At 35.0% G+C, this 17,873-nt stretch overlaps 1 protein-coding gene across 4 annotated transcripts in view; it reads right to left on the bottom strand.

Annotated features, from left to right (window-relative positions):
* Positions 1-17,873, bottom strand: part of SCAF11 (SR-related CTD associated factor 11) — a 48,592-nt gene that overhangs the window by 14,109 nt on the left and 16,610 nt on the right. For all 4 annotated transcript variants that reach the window (XM_014271564.3, XM_014271570.3, XM_005480538.4 and 1 more), the window contains exons 2-9: positions 17,219-17,294; positions 16,232-16,386; positions 7,219-7,296; positions 5,425-5,522; positions 4,333-4,400; positions 3,655-3,710; positions 1,213-1,319; positions 190-279 (exon numbers count right to left, since the gene is read on the bottom strand). In XM_014271564.3, coding sequence (XP_014127039.2) covers positions 190-279; positions 1,213-1,319; positions 3,655-3,710; positions 4,333-4,400; positions 5,425-5,522; positions 7,219-7,296; positions 16,232-16,386; positions 17,219-17,279 — 713 coding nt within the window. In that variant the 5' untranslated portion in view covers positions 17,280-17,294. The remainder of the gene's footprint in view (positions 1-189; positions 280-1,212; positions 1,320-3,654; positions 3,711-4,332; positions 4,401-5,424; positions 5,523-7,218; positions 7,297-16,231; positions 16,387-17,218; positions 17,295-17,873) is intronic.

Genomic DNA, 17,873 nt, shown 5'->3' with positions numbered 1-17,873 from the left:
AAAAAAGTATTAAGACATACAAAAAAGAATCTATTGACATAAAATCACCAAGCAGCAAATACACAAAAAATTAACAAGTTAAATGCAAACATAGTCTCATGAAAATAATATTCTATCTAAAGACCAATTTGAATTAATCAAACTCCAAACTTGAAGTATAAAGACCCACTACGAATCCAAAACACAGACCTTTCAACTCTAGCAATCAGAGATGAACAGGACAATTCCAGTTCTTGTCTCTTCTGTCTGATCCCTGAATTGACTTCTGTGAATTCTGCACTGAAAGACAAATTTCACACAAGAAGTTATAAAAAGTAACTTGGCACTATGATAATTTTGTATTTCAGTAACTACTCCTACCAATTACTTTAATTTAACTGTATTAGAACTTTCAGCAGACATGATTAAACTATGCATTGGTTATTGCTTAGAGGAAAAATACAGTCTCAGCAAACACAAAAGAAGTCCTAAACAAATAAAGCAGATGGAATGGAAAACAGGAGATGAAATGTGTCTGTTGGAAAGTTGAAGGACAGAGAAACTTTGCATCCTTGACTAATTAATTCTGTTGCACGCACGGCAAAAAGTTCATCTTTTACAGACTGTCAAAAACATACATAGTACTTTTTTTTTTTAATTAGGCCATATTATTCAAATAATATTCTTTTAGACTGTTCTTTTTCTTCCATTTATTTAATGAACAATTTATTTATACACCCATTCTTAAGTTAAAGGCTTAATTAAGTATTTTGCTTAATGCAAAATTACTTCATGGATGTTTAAAGTATTCTTCTTGGAATCAAAGAACAACAACAAAGAAGATTGTTTCTGATACAAACCAGGATATTTACCATTAACTTTTTTGGTAACTGCTGTTGTAGCAACAAGGCTAAGCCTTTCCTGTCCAAGGCTTCAAATCAGCAAGAAATTAAACATGAACTAAAGTTAAAACTCTTGTGAAATCAATGAGATTAAAACACTCAAGTGTGTGTTTCTGATGCTGACACATGACAGAAATTGGGGTGTGCCCTTAACAGTACTCATATTAAAATATTTGTGTTTGTCCTTTAACTGCTCTTTATCAAGGAATAAATACTCTGCCAATCTTCAAAAGATTTCAAGGCAGTATATATACAGGTAGGAGCAGAAGGAAGTTAAGAATCCACAATACAGTTACCCATCAATTTATATGAAGCACTGGTACACACTAACCAGTCATTTCTACAGCTAAAAAAGGATTCTTCACTGCTACCACCAGCCAGAAGTGTGCTGAAGAAATTAGTTCTCATGAGCTCATTCCAGCAGGTCTGTCTTCTGGGCTACACAAAAAATAAATTATGAATTAAAAACACCCAAAATAAAATAATTAACACAAAATACAAGAAGATACACTGAAATTAAATTACGTCAGAAAGACTTTAGTTCATAAAAAGCAGACGCCATAATAGCCCGATTGGTATATGTAGATATTTGCAGTTACAGCAAATTTTCTCTACTCAGTCTCTAAGTTTTCAACAACTGCTCTTTGCAGATAAACTTCATATTTTATATAAAGCAAAATCTTCCACACAGACATTATGAATAAATAACCCTGATCTTAACTATTTCACAATTCTGCTACTTAATGCACCAAAGTACAGCTCAAGCACCTTCACAGCAATTCACCAAATACTTGGTTTCAAATAACAAGAAAACCTAACGAGGATAGCTGGGATTCTCCTTTGCCCTCAGGTAGGATTATGGAATATGAAGATTGTCTAGTGTGTCTAGTTACTGAGCCCTCACACAGAGGCACAACACTCAGAACCCACTTTGTATTTCAAAAGCTACCAGCAGCACCAGCAATTTACATTGCTAACAAGGCCCAGCCATGCGCTGTGTGCCGCTGCCATTTGCAGGGAGCTCTGCTCTGGGCACTGCACCGGCTGCAGGGGAAAAACCAAACCCCAACAGCAAACCATCAACAGTCCTCCAGATACCTTCCCACACTAATATATACCTACACAGATCCATGTTTGTCACAGCACCTTACGGGCTCATACCACCTCAATCTGACTAAAAGTTTCCTTTCATTCCCTAGGGTGGTATTTTAGTACAGGAATTTAGAATACTCCTGTAATTTTAATTCAGAAAAATGAAAAATAAACTTTGGAGTGGGATGTATAAGAATACATATGCAGAATGTCTCAATATGCAGAAATTATCCATATGCTCCATCAAACTTTGGCGCACAAAGCTGCTTCTGCAGGGAAAATGCCCTATTTTATCAGTGTAAAAATTTTAAGTTTTGCCTAAAAAACTGTTGGGTTTAAGTTTTATTTTAAGAATAATATAATTTTTTAATATTAACTTTTCTCCCTCCAACTGAAAGAGCTATCCAGATGTTCCACAAATATCCTTATGAAGTAGTTGCTAGTACACCATGGCTTTCTTTTAAATTTTGAACATTTCTTGGATAACTGAGTCCCATGCTTCCTCCTGAAGGTTTTTAATGGTTCTACTTTTGTTTATGCACTTTTTTTTTGCTACAGGTACTATCTGAGACGTTAATCCTATTAAACACTCTACCATAAATCAGTAAAACTAAAAATGAAAACATTCCCCAGCCATAAAGTCACATTAGTGGCTGATCTACCGTTAAACCCTGTCTTTCCAGTTCAAAACCCCCTCAATGCAGTGAAATGTACTCTAAGTTTACAGGGCAACAGAACCCAAATTTCCAAATACCTGATTTAAAAGGGGCAAACTGGAGCTAACAATATCCCTGACAACCATGATGTAATGAGCACCAAACAGAAGTTACAATTCAGGCCATTGGCTGCTGAAAATGCACAGGATGCGCCCCATACTACATGAAACAAAGCAGTAGCCGGAACAGGGACTTGAACAAAGCTTTTCCTCCAAATATTCAAACTTCAGGTAAGATAGAATGATGGCAAATGATGGCATTTGCACTGCAGAACTAAATTTATGGCCTAAAACTTTTTCTTGCACATTCATTTACAGCTACAACTATGAGTAAGAAAACACTGATCAAAAACTTGTGTCTCAGAGACACAAAGTATTTTTGAAAGGAGGGATGGTAGAAATCAAACGAGAGCCTTTACAGCTCCTTATAAATCTGGCATCTGGTGATTCTGTGTTTATAGGCCAAGATTTATAAACAAGAAACCTGGAAACAGAAACCTTCTTGACAGAAATGTCACATTTTAAAAAATCCCAATTTGATGCAAACCATAATGTCTGTGTCAGATTCACATAAATTACTTGGTTGATTACATTTATATATTTTATTGAAAATAATGAAAACCTTCATATAATGGTGCTTGGCTAAAATCTTCCCAAAGGAAACCATCTTCCTTTGGATGAAAGGAGACGAATGAAAACAGGGTTCGGGATCTTATAACGTAACAGCCTAATCTAAATGAAAATATTTACTACCACAAAACTAATTTTAATCTGAGAAAGAAACTCATATAACCTGGCTCTATATTCTAATTACTTAAAGACAAAAAGAGACAAAATAAAAAAGTTTTAATCCTACCAAAATTAACAAATTTTGGAGAAGTTAACCTCAAAAAAAGGCAGGAAGGTAGTCTTAAAAATGCTCTACTAAAAGAAAGCATTTACAAATGTTTCCTTTTCAGAACCAACCTTGTTTATCTTCACAGAGAAAGCTTTCTTGTTTTGTTTGTCATGCAAAATATTACCTGTGAAACAAGGAACAAAACTTTCATCTTAACTTTAACATATTCTTGATTGTTCATCAAAATCATTAATGCAATGGGAGGTTAATAAAATGTGTATCTTGAGTACATTTACAATGTTTACATACCACTGAGTAAATGAAAACGCACACACCTTTACAATAGCTTTTTAGATACCAAAAAGTTTTTACCTCTTCAGTTATTTTCTTTATTTCCTAAGTTATGAACAGACTTATCAAACAACTTTTATTGAATAATTCTCTCAGAGCAGCAATCTCAAAACACAGCTAAATGCTGCTTGTGTTTGAACTCTCACCAAAAAAAACTTCTGTGAGTAAAAGCTAGTCATTAGCAGTTCCCCAGCTGCCTGATGCAGAAAATTACTTGAGGCTGAAACCACATCCATTTGAGTTGTGACTGAAATTGAAGAGGCAGTTTTCCAGTAATATAAGAACAGGAATTCCACATATTGCAATTCTGCTCTAAAAGTTCCACATTTCTACTACTTGGATTTTCAGTTTTATATAAAAATGTAAGCAATTTTAAAAAATTAAATTGGCTCATCAAGAAAGATATTCTAGAGTTCCTTAATAAAACACAGCAATTCTGGCAAATACCAACTTACTGTATTTTTTCTTCACAATTCTGCTTAATTTTATTGTTACTGGCCCTCTGTCTGGACATGCAGCTCTTCTGCAAGACCAAAAAAAGACATTAAAAAAGCAGTTTCTAGGCATCCAAACAAAATTCTCTCCTATTTGAAGGTAATTTTATTCTTGGCATATAAATCAAGTTTTAACTACTATTAAAATCTGAACTTGCATATCATCTTTTGTCTTTCAAAAGCCATAGTGCTTCAAACAGCTTAGGAAAAAAAAAAAAGAAAACCAATTTACACAAAAGTTAATATCCTGTATTAAATCAGAATGCTGAGATTAGTTAGATTTCATGGCAACATGTGAAAGATGTTATAACCTGCTTCCTTTTAAGAATATCAGTCAGTGTTGATTCAGAATAGTGAATCTTATTTTCTTATGAGTTAAAAAAGGTAATTTACCTCCAGTTATCTTTGCTGTAATGAAGTCTGCTTCACATTAAACTTCAAGAACTCTGTAGTTTTCATACATTCCAATAAACACTGACTTTAGATAAGCACTATTTAGCAAAATTCATCTGTGTAATCCTCAGCTTCCCTTTATACAATGCAGCAAATGTTACAAGATAAGGTTTACTAAAACAGAAAGGTTATTTCCATATAACAACAGAAATGTTCCCTCTCAAGCTGACTAGAAAAAAATCAGTCCTTGACTACAATTATGTTTTACAGAAAAGGAGCATCACCAGTGCTTACAATAATATGCAAGAAAAGTGGATCTTTGTTTAGAGAACCAAAAAAAAAAAAATTTATATTGTTAGAATTTGATGTAGCCATACTTCAAAGGAATGTAAAATTTTTCAGAATTGCTGGAAAAATGCAACTTTCACAGAGATCAATGCAAGAAATACATTGCCCTTTACTTTTTCCCTGCTATTTTAACTATTTAAGTGGGAATTACAGCAATGATAAAAGTAAAATTAAACTACCACTCATGAAAACGAACATATTTTAAAAAGAAAATAATTTTACAAAATTTTCAGGCTGTACATGTTAAACCAATTGATTTTATTTCTTTTGAATATTCCAATTCAAATACTTGAAATTACATGGCTGACCAACCTCACAAAACTTCTCATCTTCACATGGCTGTAAGTTTTCTTATTGCAGGCACAGTTTTCCTCTTCCTCCTTCCTCCTTAGTTGTTTTGTAACCTGAACCTGTGTTGTAAAATAGAATCAGCCCAATCTAGAATGTCATGACACTTAGGCTTTAAATTCATACAAAGTCTCTTCAGGTCTGTACAGAAATTAAACAGAAGGACTAGAAAACATTTCAAATCTTACTTCTTTTGAGGTAGACATGACTTTGACTTCACAGTTTGGAGGTTTCATTTTTTTTTTTTTTCCCATAAAATAGAAAAACCTACACCTTGATATGCTATTGACAATGCCTAGATGCATATCATAGAACATAAAAGCCCTGAACATTCCAACTGCCATGGCAAGTGTCTCAGAGCTATGCACTAGTTTCCATTAAGAATCTATAAGCTAAGTTTTTTAAAACTAAGTTGGTTGTTCAGAATACACCAGGTTCACCTTGGGAAAATCCTGAACTACCACTCAAATTAATATGCTTCCTCATAAATCAAACACACACAATTTTCTTCTAGAGTAAAATGACTGAGGTTTTTTTCACATCTCAAAAACGCAGAGCAATACAACTTTTATTTCACACTGTGAAGTTGCTTCAATGGCTACACTGCAATTGGTTGCATTAGAAATTTTGTATTTCCTCACCCCCAAAATCTGGCTTTTAATGCAACCCCCTAACATATTAGCATGCCAATTGTGAATATCACAAAGAAAGCTGCCCGTCTCCTGACAGCACCACTGATGATGCTGACAACTGTGTCTGTATATCTTGGTACACATTCCACCTATTCCTACAGCTCCACTGGCTCTTTTTCAGGGAAGGACATTTTTCTCTGCCCACCTGTTTACACTGCAATTCTGTGAACAGACAATCTTTCAAACTATATTTTGATACAGCCTTTACACTTTTCCAAATGTAAACTTCAGTTTATCCCATTTCAACTAATTCCTTGATTCTTCAGAAATAAAGAAGACAAAATACACAAGAATGGTTTTCTATGAGAAGGAAGCACCTCTAGTTGGCAGCATGGCTCCTTTACAGGTGACTGCCTGGGCTTCCAGAAGTACAAGAAATGAGTAGTGGGAGCCTGTTTTCTAAATGTCACAAAGTGCAAGACCAGCAGCTTATGAACTACTTATAAGCATAATTTCATCACAAAATTTTCAAATTGTACATGGAATTACTAGGATCTTTCTATATGCATTTTCAAGATCAACTATCAGAAGAGGTTTTTGCCTACTTGATAAACTACTCTCCATATCAGTATTTTTAAGAAGAACTCAGAACTGAAAAAAATTCAGATTTTGGTTGAACAACATTTAACATTAATTGATCCTCTTGCGTTTTTGTCTGGGAATTGGAGGCTGTGAACCCAGAAGATTCACCTCAGCTAAAAAAAAAAGGCAGTATTGCAGGATAATTGGTATAGCAGTTGTTTACAAAACCTAGTTTAAAAAACACTTTGAGACCAATTACTATGCTTCTATTCTTGGATATATCATTAATACTCAGAGATACTACAAAGTAGCAACAGCAGCTTTATGATTATTATTATTAGGGTAAAATACTTGCTCTGAAAAAAATAATTAAGAATAATTCCTAGCTTCAAATATATAATAGAAACATTAAAACAGTAATTATTTTGTTAAGAAAGCTTATTTAACACAACACATTTCATTTTATATGAATGAAAGGCTGCAGGAAAGGAACTTGGACATTTCTACAAGGGGAGTGATTTAAGAAAATAAGTCTGGAACATACCTTTATCTGCTTATCCAGTGCATCCAGCCTGCACACTGCTTGAAAAGGTCTGCGATCAATAGGACATGAAGCCTGTGTCTGAAACATTATTTTTCTTATTACAAACTTGGTAATGAGTTAAGAGAAGCCCTAGAATTTCTAAACTTTTTATTCACTATTATAGTAGCTTACAGAAGCACAAAAAATCCCAACTTGTTCACAGTAAGAATACATTTGGACACATTATCCATACACTCAGTATTTTGTTTTATATAAGCAAGATTGCTCTTTCAGGAAAAATCTAAAGGAAACCAGAATATAAGCCAGAAGCTGTGTTTAGAAAAGGAAAAGCATTTAAACCATTTTACATCAAGTTACCTTCATTTTCTGGTATTGTAATTCCTTTTAGGTAACTGATTTTATACCAATGTGTCCGAATTTTGGCTGGGATAAAGCTATTTTTTCTTAGTAGCTGGTACACTGCTTTACCAGATTAATGTTGATAACACACTGAAAAGCATAACAATATGCAAATGTCCTCTACATTTCATATTGTTCTAACATTTTATTTTCAACAGGAAGTGGGCTGCATTGTGTCTCCCTCAAAGCATAAAACTGGTAATGCAAAAAGCAAACAGTGGTTATAACACAGCTCTTTTGTTGCAGTCAGCAAACAGATTCCCACATGTAGTACATCAAAAGTTTTACAAATCAATTTTCAAGAAAAGGAAACTGAAGGCTATTTTACCCTACTGTTTGATGGAAATAGCCATTTTTTGTTTTTCCCTGATCACCTACATGCTCTCTTATTGGGGCTGTACTACATCAGATAAAACACACACACAGAACAACAACACATTATTAAGCACAGAAAGGGGAAATTTCAACTGAAGTGCCAGGTAAGTGGATCACGTAGTGAATCAGCTTTAAGAAAAATCCACATTAGATATTAACTTTTGCTGTGAGAGAACCCTTTATCCCTTTTAATTCCAGACATGTTTGCTGTGGGGGTGTGGTTCTTTGTTTGGTTTGGGGGTTTTGTCATCACTACACCCTCCACACCCACTTAAATTCCACTGGCCTTCAGAGGCTCAGTTCAACAGCTGTAAAACAAAATAAACCAAAACACACCCCAGTCTCCAGCCCTAATTCATTCACTGAACAAGATCAAGTACAGGAACTGCATGCCCTGAAGAGGCATATAATTTCTGCAATTTAGAGAGCTACAGGGTATCTATGCAAGCAAGATGCCATACTAGAATTACATAAGAAGCTAGGAAAAACCTGCATAAGAACTCTGCCCCAAAATCCAGTTGTGAACTTCATTGCTGTCTTTCCATCAGGCCTTCTAATTTTCCAGTTAATTCTGTTCTTTTCTCAATTTCAAGGAGTGCTCAACTTCATTTTCACATACCAGCCCCCAAACATGGAGCATTCAGGAAGTTTTTGAGCTTCTGATTTCAACTGAAGTAGATAGAACCAAACAAGACTGATTTTAAAAAAATCCCCAGGGGTAGTTTCAGGTGTAAGCTGTTGAACAAGAATGTAAGTTAAAGCCATCACCTACCCTTTGATGCTCTGGTTTTTTGTCCTAACTAAAAACTTCCTCTTTTGGGGGATACCATTGTTCTCTGCAGTGTCATGGCCCCAGATCAGAAAAGCATATTGGGTAATTAAGCCTGTTCCCTAAGGACTCAGATAATGAAGACAGTTCTTGTCCTGTAGTCAAGGTACAGCTAACCCACAGTAACACAGCAGTGCAATGTTCCATCAGGATATTTGATAGCATGCAATGCACTGTAGCTTCTGAATGCACTGCAAACATCAAGGTACATACTTTCATTCTTAGATATGCCAGATTGTAAAAGATAGGTAGGAGGAAGTTATTTTTCTGAGCCATTTTTATTCCCATTTCAGGATCTACCTTAGCTGAAATGTTTATCCAATACAGTCTCTTCCTACATTAAATTTACACATGAATGTCAAGTTATCTTCGTAAGTTTAAGTCACTGCAAGTTCCATTTATTCATTGCAATAAAGTATCATGGAATCTAAGTGTTACTAGCAGCAATCCAAATAACAGCTGGTTTTGCTTCACTAGAAAGATGTTCAATTCTTCTGAGCAAATGTTTAACAACTTAATACAGTTTTATACAGTAGTAAAAAGTGAGGAGAACATTCTGGAAGAGTCAAAAACTACCATTAGGTTCAGATAGGTTCAGAAACAGCAGATGCTCTTTCCACTCCTATTCAGTTGCTTTCTGTAGCCTTATAATTGTCTGTAAGCTGACAACATCATCACTAGAGAAATTCTGATAAACTCAGGACATTTGGTTGTACATCCCCAGGTGAAGTACAGTTTTGAGTACCCTGAGGGAAACTAGAAGTTACTTCTGTCTAAACATGCATCAGTTCTCACTTGTCTGCTAACAAATAAAAGCAAACCTTTAAAACATTGGAAAAAATGGAAGAAAAAACCCAAAGTTCCTCCCCTGTCCCTTTTCCCAACAGCAAGACAGGATTTATATGCTACAGAAAGGAATAAAGGTAGAAAAAGTCAACATTCATTAGAAGAAGCAATTATGAGGAGTGGTGACCTTTAACTCATCTCTCCTGTTTTTTGAGAACCTGGTTTAGGTAACAAAGTTGTTGAGCCTTCTTTCATCAAAGGCAGGTTAGCAATTCTAGTCTTCTGAAGTTTCCATTCAGGGAGCATTGTAAGTAATAGAGAATGTACACTGTACTTTTTGATAAAGAATATTTAAAACGAGAAAGAAGATGCTGAGATGGAGCAGCTACCACTTTTATTGTGCACAAGGGAGAAGGTATGTGAAATGTATCAAAACCTTAGAAGAACCACAGATTGTTACAGTATCTTTCTTTACCATAACTTTAAAAATCAGAACATGCAGCACATCAATATCATTAGAACCTCAGCACAGGTATTTGTGGCCTGCTTGCTTTGCTTCTGAACAGTTCTTTCTTTAGAAAATCACACACTAGTAGCTTAGCACACTTCAAAATATCTTTGATTGTTTTGTTCTCCACATGAAACTATTGGGAGTTTTCCTGTTAAACCTGATAACTCCACAGTGATTTATTCTTTCACCCATCCTGTGATAGCTGAAGAATTTGCTTCATAAAATACATAAGCATTCACAAAAATCTGCAAGCCCTGGAAAGTTATCCACAAGCAATGTGCTTCACTTTCAGATATAAAAAAAAAAAAAATTGTATTTTATTTGTTTTTTATGACACTCTAGAAAAATCTTACTTTAGCTTCACAGGCATAACTTAATTTCTATATTCCTGTAACTGCTAGAGTGACACAGAACTGCACTCTCTAAACTCAAGGAGCAATAGTCCCCTTAACTGCATCACTTCAAACAGCATTTGAACTAAGTGAGGTAGGCAAAAGGATGAAGCAGTTAGTATATTCCAGCCAGGAATTTTCAGAAAGCTATACCAACAGGTGCAAGCTAACCCTGAAAAATATTTGGCTGATAAAATAACTTTGACAGATACCCCCATTTCATCAAGTTCCATGTTAAGAGGTTTCATAACAAGCAGTAACAAGATGCAAGTACAGAAGTCAAGTTGCTGCAGTAAATCCCTACACCTTTTTTTTTTTCAAGTGGCTCATAATAAAGTCTGTTCTCCAAATTTTATATTGAAAAGCTGATACAAAAAGAAACACGATCCTGCACTCTTAGATCTGTTAAACACAAATAATACCAGATTCTCCTAAATAAATTCAGACTTAAAGTGCAATTTAGACTGTTAAAGCAATGTCTGTCTATTTCACTTCACCTTGTAATAACAGTACAGCAAAAAGCCCACAGTAACACCTCCAGCTTCAGTGAACAGGGAGACCATTATACCACATGTAGTGAGAAAAATCCTTTCCACATTTTAGTGAAAGTAGGAACATATCAGAAAATGCACTATTTTCTAGAAGCATGCAAAAAAATTACCATTACCTTTTTTTCAGTCTACTTTCAAAAAGTAAGTACATTTAAAAGTTTTATAGTTATACTTTAAGAAAGCACTATTTCAGACAAGTCTTTTTTTGGAGGGAAAAATCACTGATAGTAATGATACAGAGTGCAAAAGAACAGATTACAGTTTTAACAGCTAATCAGTAGACCACTTAGTTACAAATCTAAACAGCTCTCTTCTCTCTACCTACACGACACAGCTGGCTAGTTCTTAAGTTCCAATTCAAAATTGCCATAAAGTGTTGACAAATTAGGTTTAATTGTATTAACACTATTGGAAGAATTGGAGTAAAATGAAAACCACTCAGATTTTTGCACTGCCCTTCAACAGCATTAACACTCATAAGTTGCTACACAAATGTTCTTGCAAAATCACAAAGTGGCTGAGGTTGGAAGAGATCTCTGGAAGTCATCTTGCCCAACCCCCCTGCTTAAGCGGGGAAACAGCCAAGAACAACTGTATACTACAAAGCAAACATGCAATTTGCAAAAAGGTATTTAAAATCTACACGTCCCAAAACAATTTGATTAATACAGTTTTTCTGAACATCAGTTCTCAGATGAACTGTCTACGTATAGATCACTTTGGGTACACTTGAACAATAAGGGTTTTTCCACTGTTATTTTTGGGGTTTTAGGTTGTGTTTCTTTGAACACAATCTATGTTTCGTTCATTAGTGTCATCTTAAATCTTGCCCATAATTCTCTGTACTGCAGATCTCTGTGGATGTTGTTGCCACTTAAGCTGATTCCTTCCTATAGCCTTCAGACAAAAAGAATCCAGATCAGAAAGATCAGAAAACACATTAAGAATCCCAGTTATCATACAGGTAACTCTCCTTAACCTCAGAAGAATATACATGTGCAGTAGTATAATCCATACACACAATAATCCAAACCTTGTATGAACACAAAGGCAGCGACTACTCTAAGAACTGAGCATCAAAATCTATGAATAAAACACCTAAGAACATCCACTAGAAACATACTGCAAGACAGCTCTTTGTGCCAGCTGCTTAGTGTTATTGAGTCAACCACAGATCCTGTACAGGGCCCACCTGAATATGCCCCAAGGCTTTGGAGAATTTATGACTGTACATACTCCACTTTCAAATTCTCCAGATGGGGAAAAAATAATGTGGGAAACCAGGATTAGAGCATGAGATAAAAAAGCTTGGTAGGTGAGGGTCACTGAAATTAATGTCTGTTACATAAACATTGTAATAATGCAGACAACACACTGAATCTTTTCTTCAACACTCATCTCTCATGACAGTTCATAAGAGAAATAATAGAAGAACAGATATAGAAATCTCCAGTAGATTTCTTAGCACTCTGAAGAACAGAAAGGAAGTTAAAAAGCCTACACTAAAGTAAATATTTATTGTTTCTAAGATTGTTTTCTTTGAATCAAATAGAAAAACAAAGAGATTTTTCTCTAATGCATACAGGCACAACACCACAGCTGCTAAAGCAGTTGTCTTAGCTGAGGTGGTCTTAACTACTTTGTGCATGTTTGCCACAGATGCTTAGTTAACTTTTCTTTGTATCAGTTTCACTTAAATCCTTTCAGAACCAATTACTATTAACTAAAACATGTGCTTACCAATGAAAATACAAAACACAAGTTTATCAGAAAAAAAAGTTTAAAAAATTAGTTTTGACCCAAGTAGTTTAAATATATTAATAGTATTATAGGTGACAGAAACACATTAATGTAATTGCTTCCTTTGGTGTAACACGACATTACCGGTGGTATTTAAAGACTGTAGACAGGGGATTTTTGTTGTCGGCTAGACCCTCCCCCCTTTTTTTATGTGGCCAATGCTACCACATGCATGCTCTTTACACTGAAAGCAACCCTTACTTACACTGTCCTTCTACATTCCCACTGAAGGGTGTGTCCAGTAACCTCAGCTCCTGATTTAGCACCTTCTACTTTTTTATGATCTTCCAGCACAAACTCACTGAAATACAAAGCCTCAAGCTTGAGAGTCTTCATTAGTAAATTACACCATGTTGGTTTACAGAAGTGGTTGACAGCTGGCACAGGATGACAAACATTTACGTTAATCTTCGTGTGCCTACTGAGAACAGCTCCTGGCAGTGACTGGGAGAGCACTACTTAGCACGGCCAAAAGCACACAAGCCAACAGTCTAATGGTACAGAAGAGTTTAATAGTATAGGCAACTGATTTTGTGCATAGCAATGCTCTCAAATGCCACAATTAACACAAAGAGAGCAGAACAATTCAAGGGACTTATTAAAAAGTTACTCTGAAGATTAACTCCTTTGTGGGAATTCTTGGTCTGTCCCTCACTTTTCTTTTAGGCTTTAGACATCTTTTTTTGAAGGGAAAGAAAATATAGCACTGACTCCACTGTAATGCTATTTAATTCTGAAACTAAATGTTCAAATTTAGCCAACAGGATCTGATGTATTAGTCCTGTTCTGCAGCAAGTTTCCTACCTCTCTTTACCTTTTGGAATAAAGGCAATTTTTATACATTGCTTTTAAGTGCTTTTTTAAAATCTATATTCTCTCACTTCTTAAAAAGTAAGCTGTTCAAAGTGTTATAACTGCTGCTTTCAGACAGAAGACCTGATGGTACAGGACACGTTACTGCAGTTGTCATGTTGAAAATCTCCTGCAGACTGAAGAGGGAGCAGAACAGTTAAACTCTAATCTTTTGCCTAAACTACCCTGGTTTTGATTAGAGTCTACACAGTTATATAAAAAAGCCATAAACTCTCAGGAGAATAATGATTATGCACAATAAGAAAACAACAGTTTAAAGAAGCAGCTTGCCCTGTTATATTTTGTAGTCCAGATGCTATACAGAAAAATAAAATAAATACCCAATTTGAACACAGACTACTGGCAAAGCCTCTAAGTGTATGGAGCAGAACTGAAGATACACAAAATAACATGTCAAATAATGTGAATATTAGTCAGGGGTTTTTTTAAGACTTAATTCAATAATTTTAGTCTCAATTTTGTTTTTCTCCAGCACTTAAAGAAGAAAATATCATTTCTAAAAGCAATTTGTTTATATTCCTAAAAAATACTTAATCTTTACCCAGAATCAGGCAGTCTATTTTTTAAGCAGCAGGTAATTTTTGTATCTTTTTTATATCTTCATTACTCAGAATGAATTAAATTATGTTTATGATCAAGGACCCAGAAAAACCTAACCCTTATGCAACACTACTCAAAAAAGAACACATTCAGTTACTAAATATCAGTAACAGGCAAAAAGCACACAGCATCAGTATGTTTTAAATGGTGACATGCTTATAATATTTTTCTATCATTCAAATCTATAGAACCTCATCTGCTTCTCACAGCTGAAGCCTCTGAGCTGCCACCCAGGCTTCAACACTTATTTTGTCACTTTACTTTTAATTAAAACTACTAAATTAGGCAGTGGAGTTCCATGAAGTCAACAGGCCTGGCTGTCAGGTAACCTCAGAAAAGGAAGAAAGGAAGCCTGGCTGGTTTTGCCTATCTGATGTCGCTAATGAAAAGCAGCAGCAGCCTTACGTAGCTTTAGAAACTCCCCCACATCTTTTTTATGGCATCACATCTACTTTACCTGTCAACTTTTAAGAGAAGTTGCTTTTATTCTATTTGAATAGCACCTCAGACCACAAAAAAAAAAAAAAAAAAAAAAAAAAAAAAAAAAAAAAGACATGACAAGAAAAATGTCGTATCACTCACCTGCCCTTTTAGAACAAGAAAATTTCTCTTGCTCGTTGGGCTTAAAAGCATCTCTTAGACAATGAGAATAAACTCGAATCCTGCAGCAAGCCAATATACTGCACTGCTTCCCTGGGCATGTCACTGTTTAATGCTTTTTAGCTGTCATTATAGCAACCAGCTAAGTCACTCAGGGTAAAATTACAGGTGAGAATTTCCTCTTCCCTTACAAATCAAATTGCTTCAATGAATTGAATGCAAAACAGAAAATCTGGCAACAGGAAACTTTGTTTATTATCTGGTTTGTAAATCTAAGCAATTTTAATGTAATAACCTTTTTTTTAATACTCTGAAGTTCATATAAATTCTTCCAAAAACTGTGTTACCACTGGCTTTCAGTAATAAATAGCACAAATATTAAGGTTAAAACATAGCAAGAATAAGTATAACGCATATATACATACCAACCAAATAATACCAATGTTCTAAAGGGAATACTGCAATCAAAATCATACTTTACTTCAAAAGAATCAAAGAAACCAAACAGTGCAAAGAAACCAAACAGTGATCTCACTAAAGTGACAAACAAATTGAAGTCCATAGAAGCAGGGCAAAAGGCAGCAACCCCCACTCATCCCAGTAAAAAGCAGTATTAATTTCGTGTTTTATACTGATAATTGAAAAAGTTACAGGAAAGGTAAAGACACCAGACTGAATGCAATGATTGCATAACATAGCTGAGGGAAAACAGACTAAATAGAACAAGGTCATCAAGGATTTCTTCAACAAGTCATTTTGTTTGATGTTCCAGAACTATCTACTAAGTTACTGACATAGAACAAAAACCAGTCCTCATTAAAATGATTTTTTTTAGGACAGCAGGAAAGCTTTTAGCTGAATTCTCTCACCAGGTAGAAAACTAAGGTTGTATCACTCATTTTGTAGACTAACATGGATACATATTGGTCCCAGCCCTGAGCTGACAGTATGACAAACAGCCTAAGGGTTATCAGAAAGTAAAATTAAGCTAACAACAACGCAATATTATATCATGTATATAATACTGTCTGATCTTCCAAACAGACAACACCATCCTGTTTACTTATCCCTAATCTCTAGCAACCAATAACTAGAGTAAGCAAGATTGCCTAGTGAAAGAAAACTCAAAATACTTTATCGCATTAAGAACAAAGTTTTCCAAAATCTATTTACAAATTGGTCACTGCATACCTCTGTGCAAAGCCAAAGTCTACAACTTAGAAAAAATTTATCTGTAGGTATTAGGTGCAATACATTTCACTGAAAAACAAAAGCACACCTTGATGCTCAGTCTTACCTCAGCCCATTTAAGAATACAAGTCATGCAGAAGGTATGACTGCAGCTCTCAGGAAACCCAATCTCTTGCTCTAGAAGGCAGTTCAGACAGATGGGGCATGTGTTGCCATCACACAACAATGCAGAACAGGAACAGTTTTCCTCATTTTCTTCACCTGGTATTATTAACAGTGACACTGAGAAGTTTTGACAGTTTTTGAAACAAAGTCCTTCTAGATTTGAATAATAGAGAAATAAGAATTCTTTCAAGTACTCCTCTGGCCAGCTTCTTGGCTACATTAGGCCTGAAAACTTCAATTCAACTTGCTTGTAACTACAGAAAACTGTGTTTCAGATGAAGAAAGCTAAGCAACTTATTTCATAGACTACTGTACCAGTCTTTGCCATCAAAACAAAGTTAATTACAGGGATATTTCAATAAAGCAGGTATCACAGTGTTTCTTCTTGGTTATGTAGTCATTTAGACATAATTCTCCTATGCTCTTCCTCCTTGCGTGTTTGTACTCTCTCCATAACTTCAATTACACCAGCACATTCTATACTATCTTATATACACATGGTCTACCTTCACTTTAGCATTTCTGTCTTAGAATTATCTTAATATCTTCAAATATTTACCTGATCATGTACATTAAATAAAAAATGCTCCCGATTTTGTTAGAGTTGGAAAGTGTTTCCAGAATACAAAAATGTATGAACTCTTCTTCAAGGAATTTTACTCTGAATAATCATTTTCTCTGAATAGCAACTGCTATCAACATTTTGTTTTGCTACTAGAAGTTAACAAGTAACAACAAGAGAAGAGGCGGGAAATTATTTGGGGACCTCACAGGCCAACACCAAATATTATGAGAGAGTGGTTATATTTACACAACTTCTTTCAAAACAAGCAGCATACTAATTGAGAGAGCAAATGAAAAAAAAACAGACCTTCACAGCTTCAACCTGAATAATATGCTTCAATCTTTTCACACACACAAACTTTACCTTCCATGCCTTCATGTGCCTGATCCTCAGTATCTTGAATACATTGCTTTCTGTTCTTCATCTTACAAAATGTAGTCTGGAAAACACAGAAACAGTTCATGTAGATTGCAACTTGAAATTAAAAAAATTTAAGAGTATTCTCCATTGTAGAGTAGAAATACATGGTATTAGAAGTTAAGAGACTGTTTATAAGTATCACTATTGCTGTCTAGCAACTGATATTTCCAACTTCAAAATTTGCTTTTGTTCAACAGGTGAGAAGTTTTTGCAGTGTTTTAAGGTGCACTGGTGCTTTTATTTTTAAAAATGCAACATATTGCTAAGTTTCCATGCAAATGATCCCATGCAACACTGCAGTAACTAACACCTGCAAACTGCCCTATGCAAATAGTTGAAGCAACAAACTTTAAACACTCTAGCACCAGAAGAGTTGGTTGTTTTACAAACCTAGAGTCACTGTAGTAATGGCAAGTGAGAAAAATGAAAGCAGCTTATACTTGTATGACAAAAGCAAGAAGGAAATCATTCAAATTATTTGCACTCAGTAAAACATGTAGAGAAATTTATATCAAACAAGGGACAGATCACAAGCACAACTGCAGTGCAGTATCATGAATGGGGATGCACTTTTTAACTGCTCTGTGAAAGAGATAGC

Source organism: Zonotrichia albicollis, chromosome 4 (genome assembly GCF_047830755.1).
Source record: "Zonotrichia albicollis isolate bZonAlb1 chromosome 4, bZonAlb1.hap1, whole genome shotgun sequence".
Classification (NCBI taxonomy): Eukaryota; Metazoa; Chordata; class Aves; order Passeriformes; family Passerellidae; genus Zonotrichia; species Zonotrichia albicollis.
The sequence above is the reverse complement of the archived record's forward strand: the minus strand, read 5'-3'. Positions and strand labels throughout refer to the sequence as shown.